Source organism: Melampsora larici-populina, assembly GCF_000204055.1.
Source record: "Melampsora larici-populina 98AG31 unplaced genomic scaffold MELLAscaffold_47, whole genome shotgun sequence".
Lineage (NCBI taxonomy): Eukaryota > Fungi > Basidiomycota > Pucciniomycetes > Pucciniales > Melampsoraceae > Melampsora > Melampsora laricis-populina.
In genome coordinates, this window is record NW_006768811.1 from 394,012 (window position 1) to 410,646 (window position 16,635).

The 16,635-nt window shown below is 41.5% G+C and overlaps 3 protein-coding genes across 3 annotated transcripts; 1 reads left to right on the forward strand and 2 right to left on the reverse strand.

Annotated features, from left to right (window-relative positions):
• Positions 1-315: 315 nt before the first annotated feature.
• MELLADRAFT_91926 (uncharacterized protein) lies at positions 316-2,171 on the forward strand (the record flags this gene model as incomplete). Its single annotated transcript, XM_007414946.1, has 4 exons — positions 316-768; positions 830-1,396; positions 1,464-1,709; positions 1,779-2,171. The coding sequence occupies 4 exons, from the start codon at positions 316-318 to the stop codon at positions 2,169-2,171; spliced, it is 1,659 nt and encodes a 552-aa protein (XP_007415008.1).
• Positions 2,172-2,766: 595 nt separating this feature from the next.
• Positions 2,767-3,953, reverse strand: MELLADRAFT_110771 (uncharacterized protein; the record flags this gene model as incomplete). Its single annotated transcript, XM_007415018.1, has 2 exons — positions 2,767-3,459; positions 3,516-3,953. The coding sequence occupies 2 exons, from the start codon at positions 3,951-3,953 to the stop codon at positions 2,767-2,769; spliced, it is 1,131 nt and encodes a 376-aa protein (XP_007415080.1).
• A 6,981-nt stretch (positions 3,954-10,934) lies between these two features.
• On the reverse strand, positions 10,935-11,673 carry MELLADRAFT_91927 (uncharacterized protein; the record flags this gene model as incomplete). The annotated part of the gene is made up of 3 exons (XM_007415017.1): positions 10,935-11,116; positions 11,191-11,286; positions 11,334-11,673. The coding sequence occupies 3 exons, from the start codon at positions 11,671-11,673 to the stop codon at positions 10,935-10,937; spliced, it is 618 nt and encodes a 205-aa protein (XP_007415079.1).
• Between the last annotated feature and the right edge of the window lie 4,962 nt (positions 11,674-16,635).

The following is a 16,635-nucleotide window of genomic DNA, read 5'->3' on the forward strand; positions in this document are numbered from 1 at the left end:
GTTTTCATTTATTTTCTCACAGCACAATGGCAAATTTTCCTGAAGGGGAAGCTCGTCACATGAGCGGTCAATCTCAAAGGGTCTTGTCATACCCGAGCCGTCTGAAGATCTCACCAGCCTACTTGCTTGCGTATATAAACCCCTACGATCTGGTGTCTTCTCACCGCTCATCATACATTTGTTTTCCCCCGTCTTTTCTAGAACTCTTTCCACTCTTGTATACCCATTTCATAAACCTATACATATACCGTTTTCATCGACATTGACGACCCTAACCCCTTCCCTCTTCTCTTTGTTTTTTAATTCCAATCAATCATGGCCGATGATGATATCCCGATGTCCGAAGGTACCTCTACGACCACTCCAGTCACGTCTACGATCCCTCCAGCCACCGCTACAAACCCCCTTGCCGATTCTGTCAGTGCTCTCATTGCCGACGCTCTCAAACAACAAGCTGCTCAATTCGAGGCCATCGTTGGCGGACTTCAAACTCAAATTGTCAATTTAAGTGTTGGAACCTCAGCCAAGAAGGACAAGAACCGGCAGTCAAGCTCCTCAACCAACCCCTACACCACACCATCTACGTCTAGAACTGCTCCCCGCCAATCAACTAGTGCCACCAAGACCTCGAAGTCCACTCCGAAGTCTACTTCAAAATCTACTCCCAAGTCAAATCAAAAGACGAAGAAATCACCCGAAGCCCCGCGAAAACGTCACGTTCTTCAAGTGTTTTCAAGCGAGCTGGCGTCTGATTTCAAGAGTACCAAGGTAAGAAATTTTGTTGCACTCATTCAATTAACCTCTCACTGACTTGATCTTATCATTCTAGGAAGCGCTCTATATTCACATCAAAATGATGTGGGGATTATTTAAGAAGAATGATGTTCCACCTCCTCCCAACCCCGCTCTGTTGAAGGAGTTCTATTTACGATTTTCGAACTCAGACGAAATCGACCACGCCATCAAGAACCCCACCTCTGCCGATGTGGTTGCACAGGGTAGTATCATGACATTAAGGAGTGCAAAGGAAGGTCAGATCAAGCTAGGCCGTGGACTTGCAAACATCAGCAACATGCAACTACTTTACATTCACGGTGTCTTGGCGCGAGTGGGAATTCGTATTTGGGCTCCGGACCTCAATGATGCATACGACTCACTTTACAACAACGCTTGTCGAATGGTTGCATTGGATACTTTTCGCCAACTCTTATCTTGCGGCTCTTACAACTACATGAATGCAAATATGAAACACGTCAACTCAATGTCCGACATGATTGCTGCTTACAATCATTACGTCCACTTTCTCAAAGCTGGCGAGTTCCGAGCTGAAAGCAAAACCCCCGGTCGCAAAGCTCAACTCAGCAGCAGGAAGACCATCCAAAAAAACCGCGAACGAGTAAGTTTAAACCTCAATATATTTTGAACCTACTATTTCCGTCTGCTGATATTCCTCTTCACCCTAGTTGGCAGATCAGCGTCAAGAGTATCTGTATGACAATCGTCACAAGTATGGCAAACGATATCAGGACTTTGTTGCTCCGACGGCGGCGCACAGTGATGACGAGGAGAACCCAGATGGTTCAAACACATTCACCATCAAAACACTGGGTTATCGCTCACCAAATGCAAACAAGTTTATGCGAAGACTGGATTACGAGATGAAGCAAGCTGGTTATGGAAGCAACATGCGAGTCCGCCGACTGCCAAAGGTGCCTGTTCCCTCAATATTTAACGACAAACCACCCAAAGACCTATCTTTTGACTCTTACGACCCCAAGTGGCACCGAAGCCTTCCAGCTGGTCGCAGACGAAGAATTGGGAAACGAGATCGAGTTACATTCCTTCCAGATGCCAGTCGTTCATTGATGAAGGTTCCACACCCCGACGAGTTATTGTCAGATTCCAGGTTTACGGCGAAGTATTTGGATATCATCAAGGACGCCTACCAGTTTTCGGATGATGAAGACCATGTAGATGCTGAAAGCGAAGATGAAGAAGAATCCGAAGATGAAGACGCAATAGATATTGATGCTCCACCCGAAGATGATGAGTCTTCTGAATTTTACTCAGATGGTGAGTATGGGGACTTGTACGATGAAGAGGAGGTGGATGATTCGGGAAAAGGAAAGGGGAAAGGTAAAGCCACGGTGGAGATTGAAAAAGACGATTAAACATCTTTTATTGTTTCTTGCTTTTTTCATGTTTGATCTGTCCCCATATGGTGAAGTTATTTCTTGTTTCTGTTTTTGTGTGATTGGTCTCAAATGTGAATAGTCAATGACCACTTGTATGTGTTAGGCCTAGTCCGTGTGTCTTGATTGTGTTATGGTTGCTTTGATCATTCTTTCTGTTATATGCTGTAGATACTCATGGTCATTGTGGTGTTTTTTCTTTCTTTCTGCTCTATGCTGTAGATAATGAAATGATGGTCAATGTTTTTTCGGCGTGAAATGAATTAAATAACTTTAGGCTGGAAAATATCAGACGCGGCAATTGCCTGTGAGGTTCATGTGAGCAACACAAGTGATCAGCTGCCACTGTTGGACAACAGCGGTATTTCACAAAAGTCGTACAAAACGGTTACATCAGTTGCACTTTGATTCATGCAACAACCATCTTTATATCAATACTCAGAAACAATGTTTGGCTTTGGAGATAAAACATGTGTTTTTCTTCCGTTATACAATACGCTCGTTTTAGGACAAGTCTAAGTACAAAAATAGATCCGTCAAGCACATTTGAAAAGAGACAAAATTTCTGTGATAACTATATGGATAATTGAGAATTGTAATCACTAGGTCTTAAAATGATCCCAGCTTCTGCAATACCAAACGTGTGAGGAGGTAAAAGACGATAAGCCGCCACACAAGAAACTGATTGAGGTGATAAGTATGTAAACTCCTCTTCGACTATGCCAACCACAGCTTTGAGGAGAAAGAGTATATAGCGAAAGTCTTTTGAAGTTGAATCAAGATCTTTGGGAAACAAATTGTTGATTGGATTAACTAAGAAAACGGTATTCCATTTACCTTCGGGTGTTGCAAAGTGATAGATTTGCCTGACAAAACCATACTGCACTTTTCCATGTTGTTTGAATTCAATGCAGTTGTTAGGTTTCAGCACCGATACAGAGACACGATCAGATACTTTCCAAGTCTTTGTCGGAGCTACGTAGGGTTGAAACACTTTGGCATTTGGAGGATGAGGGAGCTTCCGATGATCTCTGGCATCAGGACTCTTAATTTGAACATAAGATAGCAAAGCCTCATACTCCTCGTCATCAAGCTCGATCCTGTTTTTTTTTTCTTGTGAACGGCTATTGAGTGGTCCTGGATCATCTCCGAGTGAGATATCTTCAACTATAGGATGGTCTGCCATCAGCCTTTGAAGCTGACAGAACCGGCGCATCATTGTGCGATCCATTTCTCCTGAGACATAGATACCATATGTGAGCCAAAACTAAGCAGTAAAGGTATGTAATGGAATTACTCACGTAAGTGCATGTTTGTCTGCACGTTCTGTAAAACTCCAATCAAACGCTCTCCGGCAAATTCTGCCACTTGGCCAAGAGGGCCCCACATCCTGATCTGCTCGGGTATATGAAGGGCATAGTGATGATTCGGTTTGATGATCAGGTTATGAAAAATTTTTTTTGATGACAACGTATATTTCTTGTAAAGCGATTCGAAGTGGTTTGCATCAGCGTCTGAGACGCTCTTTGCACAGACAATGTTGGTGCACTGTGTTAAATAACCGATGTTGACGATGATGTTTCGTTTGTTTGAGTCCATCGGAATGTCTTGTGGGTCGTCCACATAGAGTTCAAGGATAATGAGCGGAATAACATATGCAAAAAGGCTGTGCCATTGTGCAGCCTTCAACTTGCCGTGTTTTGTTTCTCCAAGGTTCAACGGTAGTCGAGTGATACCAGTAGGGATTACCACATCGCGCATTCGACTTTGGAACAATTTAATGTCAGATAATGATAATAACCCCCCCTTCAATCCCGCGTCCAACTCTACGTCATCAATATCATTGTCGTCATCATTCTCGGCTTCGTCATATACGTTACCACCACCTTGCTCATACATGACTCGTTTCTTAGGCCGACTTCTATCTTCATCACCATCCTTTGCCCTCTTGTTCCTCTTCTGTTCTTTCTTTTGACTTGTATTATATATCACAAACCCCCATCGAAACCGGAAATGTTGATGCAAAACGCCTTCAAACCAGTTGTGCATCATACCAAGGGGTAGATGCTTGACCGGATCTCGATAAGCTAAACGGTTCAATTCGGACCAGCGAACACCGGTTTCACGTAAGATGCTGTCCTTTCCACTAATAGTAGCCTGTGCCTTAGAACGATATGATATTTCTTCAACCTCTTTCTTGAGCCTTGTTTGTGATAACTTCATCAATTCTCTCTCTAAGTCTTTTGCCCAGCACCATGAGCAGTAGAATGTTGCTGAATGTGATGCAAAACCGCAAACTTTATGCATCCCCACCAAGTCCCCTAAAGTACAAAGTAATTTGACTCGTACTAATCTACCCTCAGGATACTTGCTTGTCGCAATTTTGATGCCCGGTTCGAGGATGAGCAATTCGTCAACAATGCCTTTCAGTATATGAGATATTGTATCCACGTCAGGAGCATTTGGGCCGGGTGTGATTCCAGTAACGCAAGTGTTTCGAGTTAAGTTGCGTAGAGACGGTCTCAAGTTTAGACAGTTGTAGGCCAAAACTCCCATTGATTGCTGACTTCCACTAGTCTTGTTCCCACGGGGGTTGAACCAATCAATGAATAGGGATACGACGAGGTTGAGTGCCGGAGTTGAATCATCGTGTTGCGGTTCAGAAGGCCAACAGATGTTGGCCCATGCTGCTGAGCGTTGAATATCATTCACCTTCGGACCTACTGACTGATTGAGTTCGTCTGACCATTTCGCCATGTCATCCTCGATTGAATTTTGGCTGAGAAACCACTGAAGCCAAGATGACAGACTCTGGGTGACGTATACATTTCGAGGAATCCCTATCTCGCAAGGTGGCAGGGTGAGCACGTGACTGGGCTTCATGTTTGAACTTTTTCCTGTATCACGTATTGATTGATACATTGTCTTGATGGTGAACAGTTCTTCACCGCAATCCAGAGCCTTTGGTGATTTCCGGTAGGTGCATGTTTGAGGTGCTTCGGCCGGGGTATACAAAGAGAAACATGCAGGACAACAGATTTGTTCATTTAATTCAGGTATGATGGCTAGTCGTTTGAGTATCGTACGGATATCCTTGGGGACACGAGTGTAATCATTTCGCTCCTTCGTTTTGCTTTCGGACTGTACAATGTCTGTTATACGCAAGACAAACCTTCGGGCTTTTTGACAGTTGATGTGACTAAGTCCGCAGAAAAGATGAAGCCAAGCGAGAAATATCGAAATGAGGGTTATGACTGATGGCAATTGAGGGATTAGCTTGAGTAACCTGGTTTCTGATCAAGTGAGTTAGCTTACCAGTAGGCGTTGAGTCATTATGATGATAATCTGAGTCGGCTTGTGATGTTACTGAATCTGAGTCGCTATCGTTATTGTCTCTTGCAGAAGTCAAGTGTGAAGCTTGGGGTAGATGAGGTAATTGAGGTAGTCTGATATCGCGTTGATGATGACTCAGTTGAGTTCTACGTGACTGAAATTGGCCTTGTATGGTTTTTCCATCTGGACCCGTGCATGTTTTGATCACACATTGCAAGCAGGTGCAAATGATTTCTGGGAGAAATCAAAGAGGTCAATGAGTGATATTGATCCTAAAATCAGCGTAGATGACAAAGGTACTTACTCGGCGGATCTCCCATTGAAAGATGGAGATGGATCGGCTACGAGGTGGAATCCAAAGTCGGACGTGGTGAAATGAGATCGCAAATTGAGGTGAGTTGTGATATCTAATAAGCTGGACAATCAAAGTCAAGATCGGTTAAAGGGCAAAGGTGTCGCAGCACCGACCTATGAGCTGAACAGGGATGAGATGTCGCAAAACCGAACCAACTGTCGCACAAAAACTTGAAGTGTCGCTGGCCAAAAGTGTATCTGTCGCTGGCTATGTAAATATATACATATGCCGGGCGACAGGCTGTCGCGGGGCCGGTTCCGACAGGGTTTTTCACGCAGTGTGATCACGCTCTCGATTCAATCGGTAGTAGTGTGTTCAAGCCTTTATGGACTTTTGTGCTTTTTTGTTTTGGCTTCATGAGATAAAAAAGTACAAGTCAAAAAGGACAACACCTTTTTTTGAAAATCTTTTGTTCTTCGTGCTCAGTCAAGAGCTCAAATGAGGTCACCATAGGATACTGACACATGTCCAAGATGCCTTGAATTAATTTCGAAATTTTAGCAAAAAAGTTCACGCAATTGGCCTTGATCCCATGCTGGCAAGACCACTAACGTTGGCGGCTCACGCCACATCAAGCCGTTCGACTAAGATCACTTTCTGTAGTCTTGATTAAAGCAAATCTTTGTAGCACCCGCAGCGCGATAGAAGTCGCATAGAAGTGTGAGCATGAATTCATCATGATGAGGTAGATATTTGTGCTTTATGATAGATCTCAACATATCCCAAAGTCAGAGATCCACAGGTGAAGTCGATCTCTTTCAGAATTTGCGATCGGCCAAATTTGGGATCTTGACGAGTTGCGCAGCGGCCTCGCAGCAGGCTGCGGCCAAATTCGACCTCTCTTGTCTCTTGTTCGCGATTGAACCGGGCAAGCTTTTTAGCAAAGGTAGTAATAACCGTCCGGTTTTTTTTTGAAAAAATCTGAATTTGATAACCGAGCCGGATATCCGGCGCTCTGGTCAAAAAGTCCTCCTAGCTGGGGATCAAACCCAAAACCGGCGCTACCCGGGTAGTTCTTGGGCCGTCCCGAGGCCATTTTGGGCTTTGATTCTTTTTCGATTGTCCGAAGTTCTCTAACTCAGACCTTATTGATATTTTTGTGAAAATTTCTACACTTATTGAGCTTGATGGTGATGAAAATAGTACTTGATTGAAGATTTGTTGTTGCCCCTCTTGTTTTTTTACAAATTTTCTTTATCTTTTTACCGATGATTTGAAATAAATACACGCCTGCCATTTTTCCAGATATCCGCCGGATATCCGGCTGAGATCAATTTTTCTTTCCCTTACATCCGACTACCGGACCGACCGGTCTATCCGGCCACCGGATAGTCCTAGGGTCACATCCGTGACCCGGTTCCGACAGTTGCTCCGACGGATATCCATTGGATTGTTGGTTCCGGGTGACGGCTTGATATCAGAGACTTGCCCTATACCCGCTTTACCAGTGATAGGACCTCTCTCTGGCGCAGTGTTTGTGGTTGGGACGTGTTTTAACCGAGGGGAATATGTTAAGGCTTAGGTAGTTGTGAAATCCAGAAACTAGAATTTCAATATTGTTCTTTCCTTCTACTTTGTTCTTTGTGTGTCAAATGGTAAAGAAGCAAAGTGTAACGGTTTTTTAGATTACATATGATTTTTGTTTACTTCAAATCATCTTTCTTCACAAAAACCTTTTGTTCCATTTCTTTCCTCATTACCATTTCGATGTTGGAATACTCTCATCAACATTGTGTTACCATCATAGTATTCCTTAGATATCTACTAGTGTGCTTATCTTCCCAGCTCACACTGATCATGTGTTGATCTTTCTCGGTTTCTCTCATCAGATCATTTGATCCGCTATCTACTAGTTTGTTTCTTGTCTCACTTGTAGTTGTCTCTTACATAAGAATTATGTAACAAACCTTGTATATAGCTTGCCTAGAGCCGCACCAGGAAAGGGAATTCTCCTAACCCTTTCCGTATTATCACTCGTGCGCTCTAGGTAGGTTTTTCTTATCTTTGTTTCTCCTTTTCTTTTCTTTATGCTGCTTATTATGTTTGTCTCATGAAATACTAAAATGCTTACCCTTTCCGTATTATCACTTGTGCGCTCTAGTTGATTGCAACATTCAATACATTCATCCATAGTCTCATCAACAAACTTTTGTGCGCTTTATCTAGTTACAACTTTTTGTTTGCCACCCACCCACCCTTTTTTTGTTAGTTGGGTTTTCTTATTGTACAGCTATTTCGCAAATTATTGTCATCTTTGCTTTTTTGTTTTGGTTTTCCGCCCCCCCGAATACAGGTGCCGCGCAGCGCAGCAAAGCTGCACAGGGAATGGATGGGGTCAACCCCGAGGTCCAATTGGGCCACATCCTTCATCAGATTCCGATCCACGTGGAAATTGGAAAGAAATTTTCACCACCAAAATCAGCACATCGCACCTCTGGATCATCCCTTGGTTTGTCCTTCCATCACTTCTTTTTTCACTCTATCTATCACCTGCATTTGGTTATTCCAACTCATGATCTGATATGTTCAACTTCTAGACATGCGACACCGACCAACCAAATACGACACTGGAATTAAGGTTCTCGCTGTGCAGTACCTCTGCGCAGGCAAATCAGTAGAACAAGTCCGGTGCATATTGAAGTCACCTGTCAGTACCCGTACCATATTCCGATGGCTTGCCTTATATCAACAAACCTGATCAGTCGTTTGCCATGTGGCAAATACAAGCGTCTCGGCAGAAACACTGTTTTGACCGATGAGGACCGTGATTTTATGCTCGAGCTACTCGAAGGTAACCCAGCCATTTATTTGGATGAGTATTGCCACACCATCTATCGCCGCACGGGAACCTGGGTTGGTTTAACAACAGGGGCAAGCGATCTCAAGGATTGACTCCACCTCACCCTCAAAAAAGCTTGTACCGTTCACCCCAATCAGAGTCCCCACAAACAAGCTCGATTCTTACATGCAGTTGGAGCTTTAACTCCTGACATGCTTGTATTCTTAGGTGAGTTTCTCTTGGTTTGTCTTTTCTCTTTTTTTCATTTTGATTTCTTAACATTTCTCATTTCTATTGTTTTCAATAAAAATCGTGAATCACTGATTTTCTTATGAGATGTTTGTTCCTCAAGATGAATGTTTGCTTCAGGAACGTTATCTTGGATGGCAGTATGGCCGGGCCAGACAAGGCAAACATACCAGCCGAATCCCCTGGAGTCGAGGTGGGAAAAGATTCTCTCTCCTCCCGGCTATCTTTTGAGGAGGAGTTTTGGCGCTTGACTGCAAAGAGGGAAGCTACCTTTGCAAGGACTTTGAGGGATTCCTCAAACATCGCTTGGTAAGTTTGTTTATTTACATACTGACTCAATTAATCCATATTGATAAGTTCTTGTGCTAGTTCCCGGTGATGAATGCCTACCCTCAAGCCAATTCAGTCCTGGTCATGGACAACGCACGCATTCACCACGGGGGTTGCATCGAAGCGCTTGCTGCCAAAAGAGGAATACGGATCTTGTACCTCCCACCTTATTTGCCCAATCTCAACCCAATTGAGAAGGCATTCAGTGTTCTCAAATCATACTTCCGACAAACCCAAGCCCTCATGCAATCCGGGCCTGATGAGAAAGTCAATTGTATCATGGATGCCACTTGGGACTTGTTCTTGGGGGCACCCATGCATAAGTTATATGCAGTTTGTGGATATTGGATGTAAAAAGCAGAAGGGCATTTCAAATCAGGTCCAATTGCCTTTTTTTCAAAGATAAATTTCTTAAATTTTCTCTTTTCCCTTATTTGCAATTTTTTTTCTTTATGTTAACCACGTGCTTTTCTTGATTTAAATGTGTCCTATCATTCAACCTTCATTACCAGGAGCTACCATGCAGTTACGGAGAAATATATTCTGAGATAACAGGATCATGTTCCAGAGGTGGGAAGGAACTGTAGTCTTAGATATATTTACTCGTGACTGTATGGTTGCTTCTGGGTATTGATGGTTGGGTTGATGATGATTTGTACTTTGTTATGTATTTAAATCAGTGAATTTGCTTTGTTTGACGACCTCATTTGCAATTTGTTTGCCAATTTTCAGGCCAAAATACCTAGTTGAGATGAACTTGAAACAATTTTAACAAGTTCTTTTTTAAGTTCTTTTTTGGTAAGGCCCAAAAAACTTGTGATTTATTTTGATGAGGTTACAAAAATTTGGGTCTTTTTCATTGGTAAGGCTGAAAAATTTTCATAAGTTCTTTTTTGGTAAGGCAAAAGAGAACTTGTGATTTCTTTTGATGAGGTCAAAAAAACTTGTGTGTTGTTTGTTTGGTAAAGCTGAAAAATTTTCATAAGGTCTTTATTGGTAAGGCCAAAAAAAACTTGGGATTTATTTTCATGAGGTCAAAAATTCTTTTTTTTTTGGTTGGGGAAGGCAAAAACGAACTTGAAAAATTTTCACATGTTCTTTTTGGGTAAGGCAAAAAAAACTTGTGATTTCATGAAATCACGTCAAGAAACTTGAGTTTTTAATTTGGTAAGGCACAAAAGAAGTCAAGAAAATCACACACACAAAGGCAGACTGAAGCGTTGACAAAAGCATTGATCACAACTTGAGAAATATCAATAGAACCATCCAAAGCGGCAATATAACTTGGAGAAAAGGTTAAATGACCATATTTGCAAGAAAAGAAATAAACAGGCGATAACAACAAATATTTTTGGGGGAGATAACCAATCACAGCATTTCAAAATAAAAACAGCAGATTTCAAAGTGAGTTGAAATCATGAACCTCCAGATTGAGCACCTGAGTTTTTGAGGTGAATGTTATATTCAGGGACTGCCTTAAAGATGTTGTCGGCGTGAGCAAAAGGAATGCCCATACTGCGAAGGTTTTCAAAGTTGGTAAGTCTTGCGATCTAATAATCTACCAAACGTATTAATACCCTGATTTGCTAGAATTTTGCGGGTTGTTGTCATGTCCGCGTTGATGCCAGCAAAGACAAGGAAGTCTTTGCAAAGTAATCTAAATGGGTGATAGAAGCCACAATACACGGACATTGGCTCAGCATACAGCTTTAGGACGACGGGTAAGAGGACACTCACATAGCCATTTACGTCGGAAGACTTCAATTTGTTCAGGAGGACCTTCGAGGTCTGGGTAGCTTGATATCAAGCTCGGGATGATAAGGGATTCAAAGTTCAATTCAAATCTATGTTGCCATTCGCGTAGTGTGCATGCGTAATCTGGAGACATCATGGGTGCAGAGTTAAGCAACAGGTGGATAGGACTAGATATACATGAAAGGAGGGAGACATACAAGGTCCGCTATTTCCAATTGAGTCAATGATCAATTGTTTTTTGGATCCTTTGGTAATTGCATCAGCCATAAAGGTAACAGTAGGAAGTATTCCACCTGGAAAGATCCATTTACGGATGAAATCTACTTCTTGGTTCCTGAACCTATGTCGAGGACGTGATCTGTAGGACCAATGTTTGCTTTACAAATGATCAAGTCAAGTTGTGCATACTGGGCTTCTTCAAGAGAGTCCTGGGTGTCTTGATTATTTTGCTTTGAAAGTGTTGAGGTGTGCGGCTGTAGATCGCCAACAAGTCCACCAAGTTGCTCAGTAAAATAACCGCAGGAGTACGTCATGTCTTTTGAGAGAAAGGCTTCAAACATCTCATTGGAGATATCATAGTGAGCTGAGATATTTGAGATTGAGTTAGAGAGCAAATTGATAAAGCAAGAGTTTATAAGGGTGTTGATGACGGAAAAGATCGATGAAGTAGCCATTGACATTTCAGAGAGATTTGAACGGTTGACAATGAACATCTGCAAATATAAAAATTCAAATCCCATTGACTGAAAGACAAGCACCCAAGCATTGAGAAAACATTGTGAGCATTCTGATGTATGGCAGCATGGCAAGAAGTGAAAAGGAGAAGAGTGTTGATCAGACTTGCCTTAAAGAGTGAATCTAGGTTGGAAACTTGAATATCTCCCGCCATGTAGGCCTCAAAATTGCCCCGACGGGAAAAGTTTTGATTTGTCGATGAAAGGTAAATAAAGTAGGGGACATACTTGGAGAGACAAAACATATGGTTTCTTGGCAGTATATTGTTGACATTTTCCCCCGTGAAACATCAAAGTAGAGTTTTCCAGATAGGCTCATACAGTTTTCTGAGCGGAAGTTTGTTGAATGAGGAGTTCAGCCCAAGCTGAGAGCTCAAGATGATCGAGCTCACTGATCATGAAATGTACAACTAAGCATGGGCTAGTGCTAGCACAGGTTAGGACACACAAAGGCAGGTGGGATTAGAAACTTTTGCAACACTTTCAACCCCCCTCGACGTTGAGGGGGGATCTGGCGGTCCTTGTGTGAGAAGCTTTTCAATGAAAGGAAAGTTCTACTACCATGTACTCTGCAATTTTCAGCTTGCAAAAAATTTGTTCAATATCATTTGCCGTATTCTAAAGGCAACAAAAAATTTATTGGCACTCCAGTTATCATTCAATACTTTGAGAACACCTCAGCATGTCCTATTTGGTTAATCAAAGCCTATTTACGGTCAAGGGATGCAAATTTTGTTTTTTCTCCAGAACTTTTCATTACTCATCAAGGTCTTATTCCAACTCGGTCTTGGTTCTTGCAACAATTCCATTTATATTTTGATAAAAAAAATTCAGGTCATTCATTACAATCCGGAGGGGCTACTGCTTTAGCTCAAGCAGGAGCTACAATGGACTAAATCAAAAGTGCTGGTTGTTGGTCTTCGGACGCTTTCCTCATCTATGTTTTACGCCTTCTGGAGAATCAGAACCATGTGATTGGGTGTTTGTCTCATGTCGGTTATAAAGTATATTTTAAATAAGTAAGTTTGTGGGATGACAGGTTCATGGCGTATTGCCTTTCTTATTATTTGGTTAATGCACATAGTGCTTCTATTGGTTAATGGCTTTTTGACCTGTTGATTAATTGATCATGGTTAGAGATTATCACATCTAATTTGAATGTCTTTCTAGTTTCTATTTTACATAAAAAATTGTTTTGAATTTCATAACTGACATAATTGTTTTGTTTTACTAATTCACCACACTCTCCTACTTCACCACTCTTTTTGTACGCTGTTAGGCAGGTTGGACAGGGTGTGTGTTTTTATATTCAAGTAATTTTATTCCCTTGGCTTAGGCCTTTGGCTTTGCACCAAACACGTGTTGTTTGGTTTTGCGTACCAAACAAGGAGTGAGTTTAACGTTCCCATTTCTCGAGGTTGGTAACTTGTTATCAACGCAGTGGAATGGGAAAAGATTGGATTACATTACATGTGGTCATGTAAACTGACGGGTAGGTCTTCTCCATATCTTATCTAGATTTACCATCATGACATACAAGCTGTTGACCGTTATCTTCTACTTCCCATTGTGTTCACCTTCCCATTGTGTTCACCATTGTCAAAGTTCACAAATCTTCAAATTCTCTTTATTCATCTTAGTCCATTAAACTCATCCTTGTTTGAGTAATATTTTTTATCCCCACCCTCCCATCCCTTTGGTCAGAAGAAGGTTATCATTATATTATAGGTTATAGTTGTTTTTTAAAGAAAAAAAGGAGGAAGGTTGAAGTTATCATTTAAAATATAAGTGTGTATGGTTCAAATATGTGATGATTTATAGTTATTAGTTATATGTCATTTGATTTTATGATTATTCATGATTGGTGGTGCCCAAAGGCACGACGGTACCTCCCTTTTCCACAATACAGGTATGATATTGGGTAGCGGGAGAATGGGGAGATTATCCCAGGAACGGGATGGTTTCCCTCAACACAGACAGGAAAAATGTTGCAGAAAAGTTCTGCAAGGAAAACTTTTTCCTCCCTCTCCATACGCGGAGAAATTCTCACCTCAGAATCTTCCCACACCCGTATCAGGATTTTTCTCTTCTCATCAGTCACTCATAGATCTCACGTTTTTCAGGTCTCAAAGACTTCTCTCCTTTTTTGCTCCCACCCACCTCCCGTAAGAATACACCCTCCCACAAAGTGGGTTGTGATCCAGGATGTACCCTTTAATACGTGTAGGGTTTGAAATGGTGGTAACCAAGAAGCCTAGTAGAATCCTCTTAGTGAACTCTTCAGGTTTGCCTAGGGCACACCACTACTTGTACAATACCATAAAGATGAGAGCTATGAAGGGTTGAGTATAAATAGATTTAAATGAACTACAGATTGTAAAGTGACTACCAATTCAAGAGACTGAATGTTCTCCTCTTGAGATATCGTGAGTTATGAGTGGATTTGTTTTGGTTATGTTTATTTTGTGTGTATTTTTTTTTTTTTTTTTTTTTTTTTAGTGCTACTTGGCATTTATTGCATACAACACTTTCTAAACAAGTTAATTAAGGGAAGGACTATTTTATACTGGAGAGTCGGCCATCTAGTCGGAGCAAGAGATTTCGTTGACATTTTGACCGTTCAGTTAGATAACTTTTTTTTTTTTTAAATTCTTTCTTAAAGTTAGAATTATTTTTATATGTTTCCATCCCTTAGGATTTAGGATCGTTTGTCAAAGTTTTTTTTTTTTTTTTGAACAATTATATTTGTTCAGTCTGAAGTTTGAAATCACCTTTAGGCATTTAGCCCACCCGAAGGAAGCGGTGACCCTCCATAAACACCTTTGTGCAAGCACACCCTTTCGGAATTCAGTGTAAGTATGGAGTCATTTAGACTCGAGCTTCTTGTGGTTTCGCAACAGCGCTGGGCAGGCATTTGATCCCCCTCCCTAACCCCCTATCCTAGAATCAACCGGAGTCACGGGGGAGAAAGAGAGTTGCAAGAGCGTGGGGTAACAGTGATGAACCGTACCGAGTTATTGGATGGACCAGTCAAGTTGTTGTCTGAGCTAAGAAAAGTTTTGAAACTGTCTCGGAGGGAGTCCCTAGCCGAACCCTTTAATTGGGATTGAACAGATCATTGGTGTAAGTGGGGAAAAAGAATCAAAACCTTTAGGTACGTAATGTCAACTTCGTCTCTTGCTCCGCGGCTGATCTCCTTGGTTTAGGTCCTGTAAATAGGATTTAAAATGAGTGAATCTTTGAGTATCTAAGATGAAATTGCCTAAGAAAGGGAAAACTTTGGGTGAATCAAGCAATTTTGTGACATTATTCCAGTTAGTGTTAATGCCTTCTTTTTTGAGTTTGTTTCTAAATTTCTTTCGAGCTTTTGAATATCGCCTACAATACAGAAGGAAATGATGAGTATTTTCTTTTATCTTACAGGTTTCACATAGTGGAGATGTTGATAGGTTGCGTTTGAAAAGATGGTCATTGAGGGGGCTGAAATTTGCTCTGAGTTGGAATATCGCTGCAGTATGGCCCTTTTCTAGCTTTTCTAAGGCCTCAGAGATCAGTTTAGGTTTTGTTTTGAAGGGTTTTTTACCTGGGGTAAGTATGAGTTGGTTTATGTTGTATTTGTCTTTTGTGCGTCGTTTCAAACTGCCCCAGCTTGATGGGAGTAGCATTGCCTCGTGTTGATTTTTGGCTGTTGTACCTGCTAGTTCATCAGCTAGTTCATTTAATTCTATACCTTTATGACCAGGGGTCCAATAGAAGCATATTTCAGTTGTCTCTGAGATTCTCATTAGTTGTGATCTAATTTTGATAATAAGATGTTGTCCTGTGGTTGGTCGGGGTATGTCTTGGATTAGATTAAGTGCCCCTTGGTTATCACTGAAGATGGCTAATCTGTTTTGTGGGATACGCTGTTTGGAAATGAGATCATTAGCTAGTTCAGTCGCTAGGAGTATGCCTAGGAGTTCCATCTCGTGGTTGGAGAAGTTATCAGCATATGTCACTGCTTGTGCTCGGCTAAAGGTGCTTGAGACTGCAGCTGCACCACCACCCGTTTGTTTGACCGATCCATCTGTGAAGATTATGATCGCGTTTCAGTTTTCCTCTGATTTGATTTGGTCGGGTAATAATTTTAGCGTTTCTTCTTTTGAAAGATCTAAGTTGATTGCTTCTCCAAAACTTCTTGCCCAAGGAGCTATTGGGAATGGGAAGATGGTCTTGATTTCCTCTTTAGCAATTTGTTTTAGGCTCTGTAGATCGATTAGGTCTTGTATCGGGCCCGGGTGTTTTTGCTGGTTTGACCTTAGTTCGGATTTGATGAATTTTCTTGTTGGGTGAGAGTCCTGAGCAGTGAGACGTTTGAGGACAAATTGATGGTGTTTGTTTGTTGCGATTCTGCTGAATGAGTTCATGTATATGTTGTGTTGAACTAATTCATTTGAAGTACCTTTTAAGGCTCCTAGAGCGATCCTGTTAGCTTCGTTTTGAATGATGTTTAGGACCTTGTTTGCTTTCTTGTATGTTTTATTTGTAAACCATGCAATACTACCATATAGAATTCTCGGTATCAGGACTGATTTGATTAGTTTTTTGATTTCCTTCATAGATAGTCCTGAGTAACAATTGTTTATTCTTTTAAATTGTTGAAGGGTAAAGTCGCCGGTCTTCTTAACATGTTGGATATGGCTATTAAAGCTGAGTTTAGGATCTAGCCATAAACCTAACCATTTCACTTCTTTCTTAGGTTTAAGTAGGATGTCTCCGAAGAGAAGGTTAGGATTACTCGGATTCCTCTTTGTGGTAAAATGTAGAAGTTGGGCTTTCTTTTTATCAAAGATTGCCCCATGTCTTCTGGCCCACTCTAGTGACTTATTAGCGTGGCTATTGAGTTTGATTATGTTCGTTTCGAGGTCT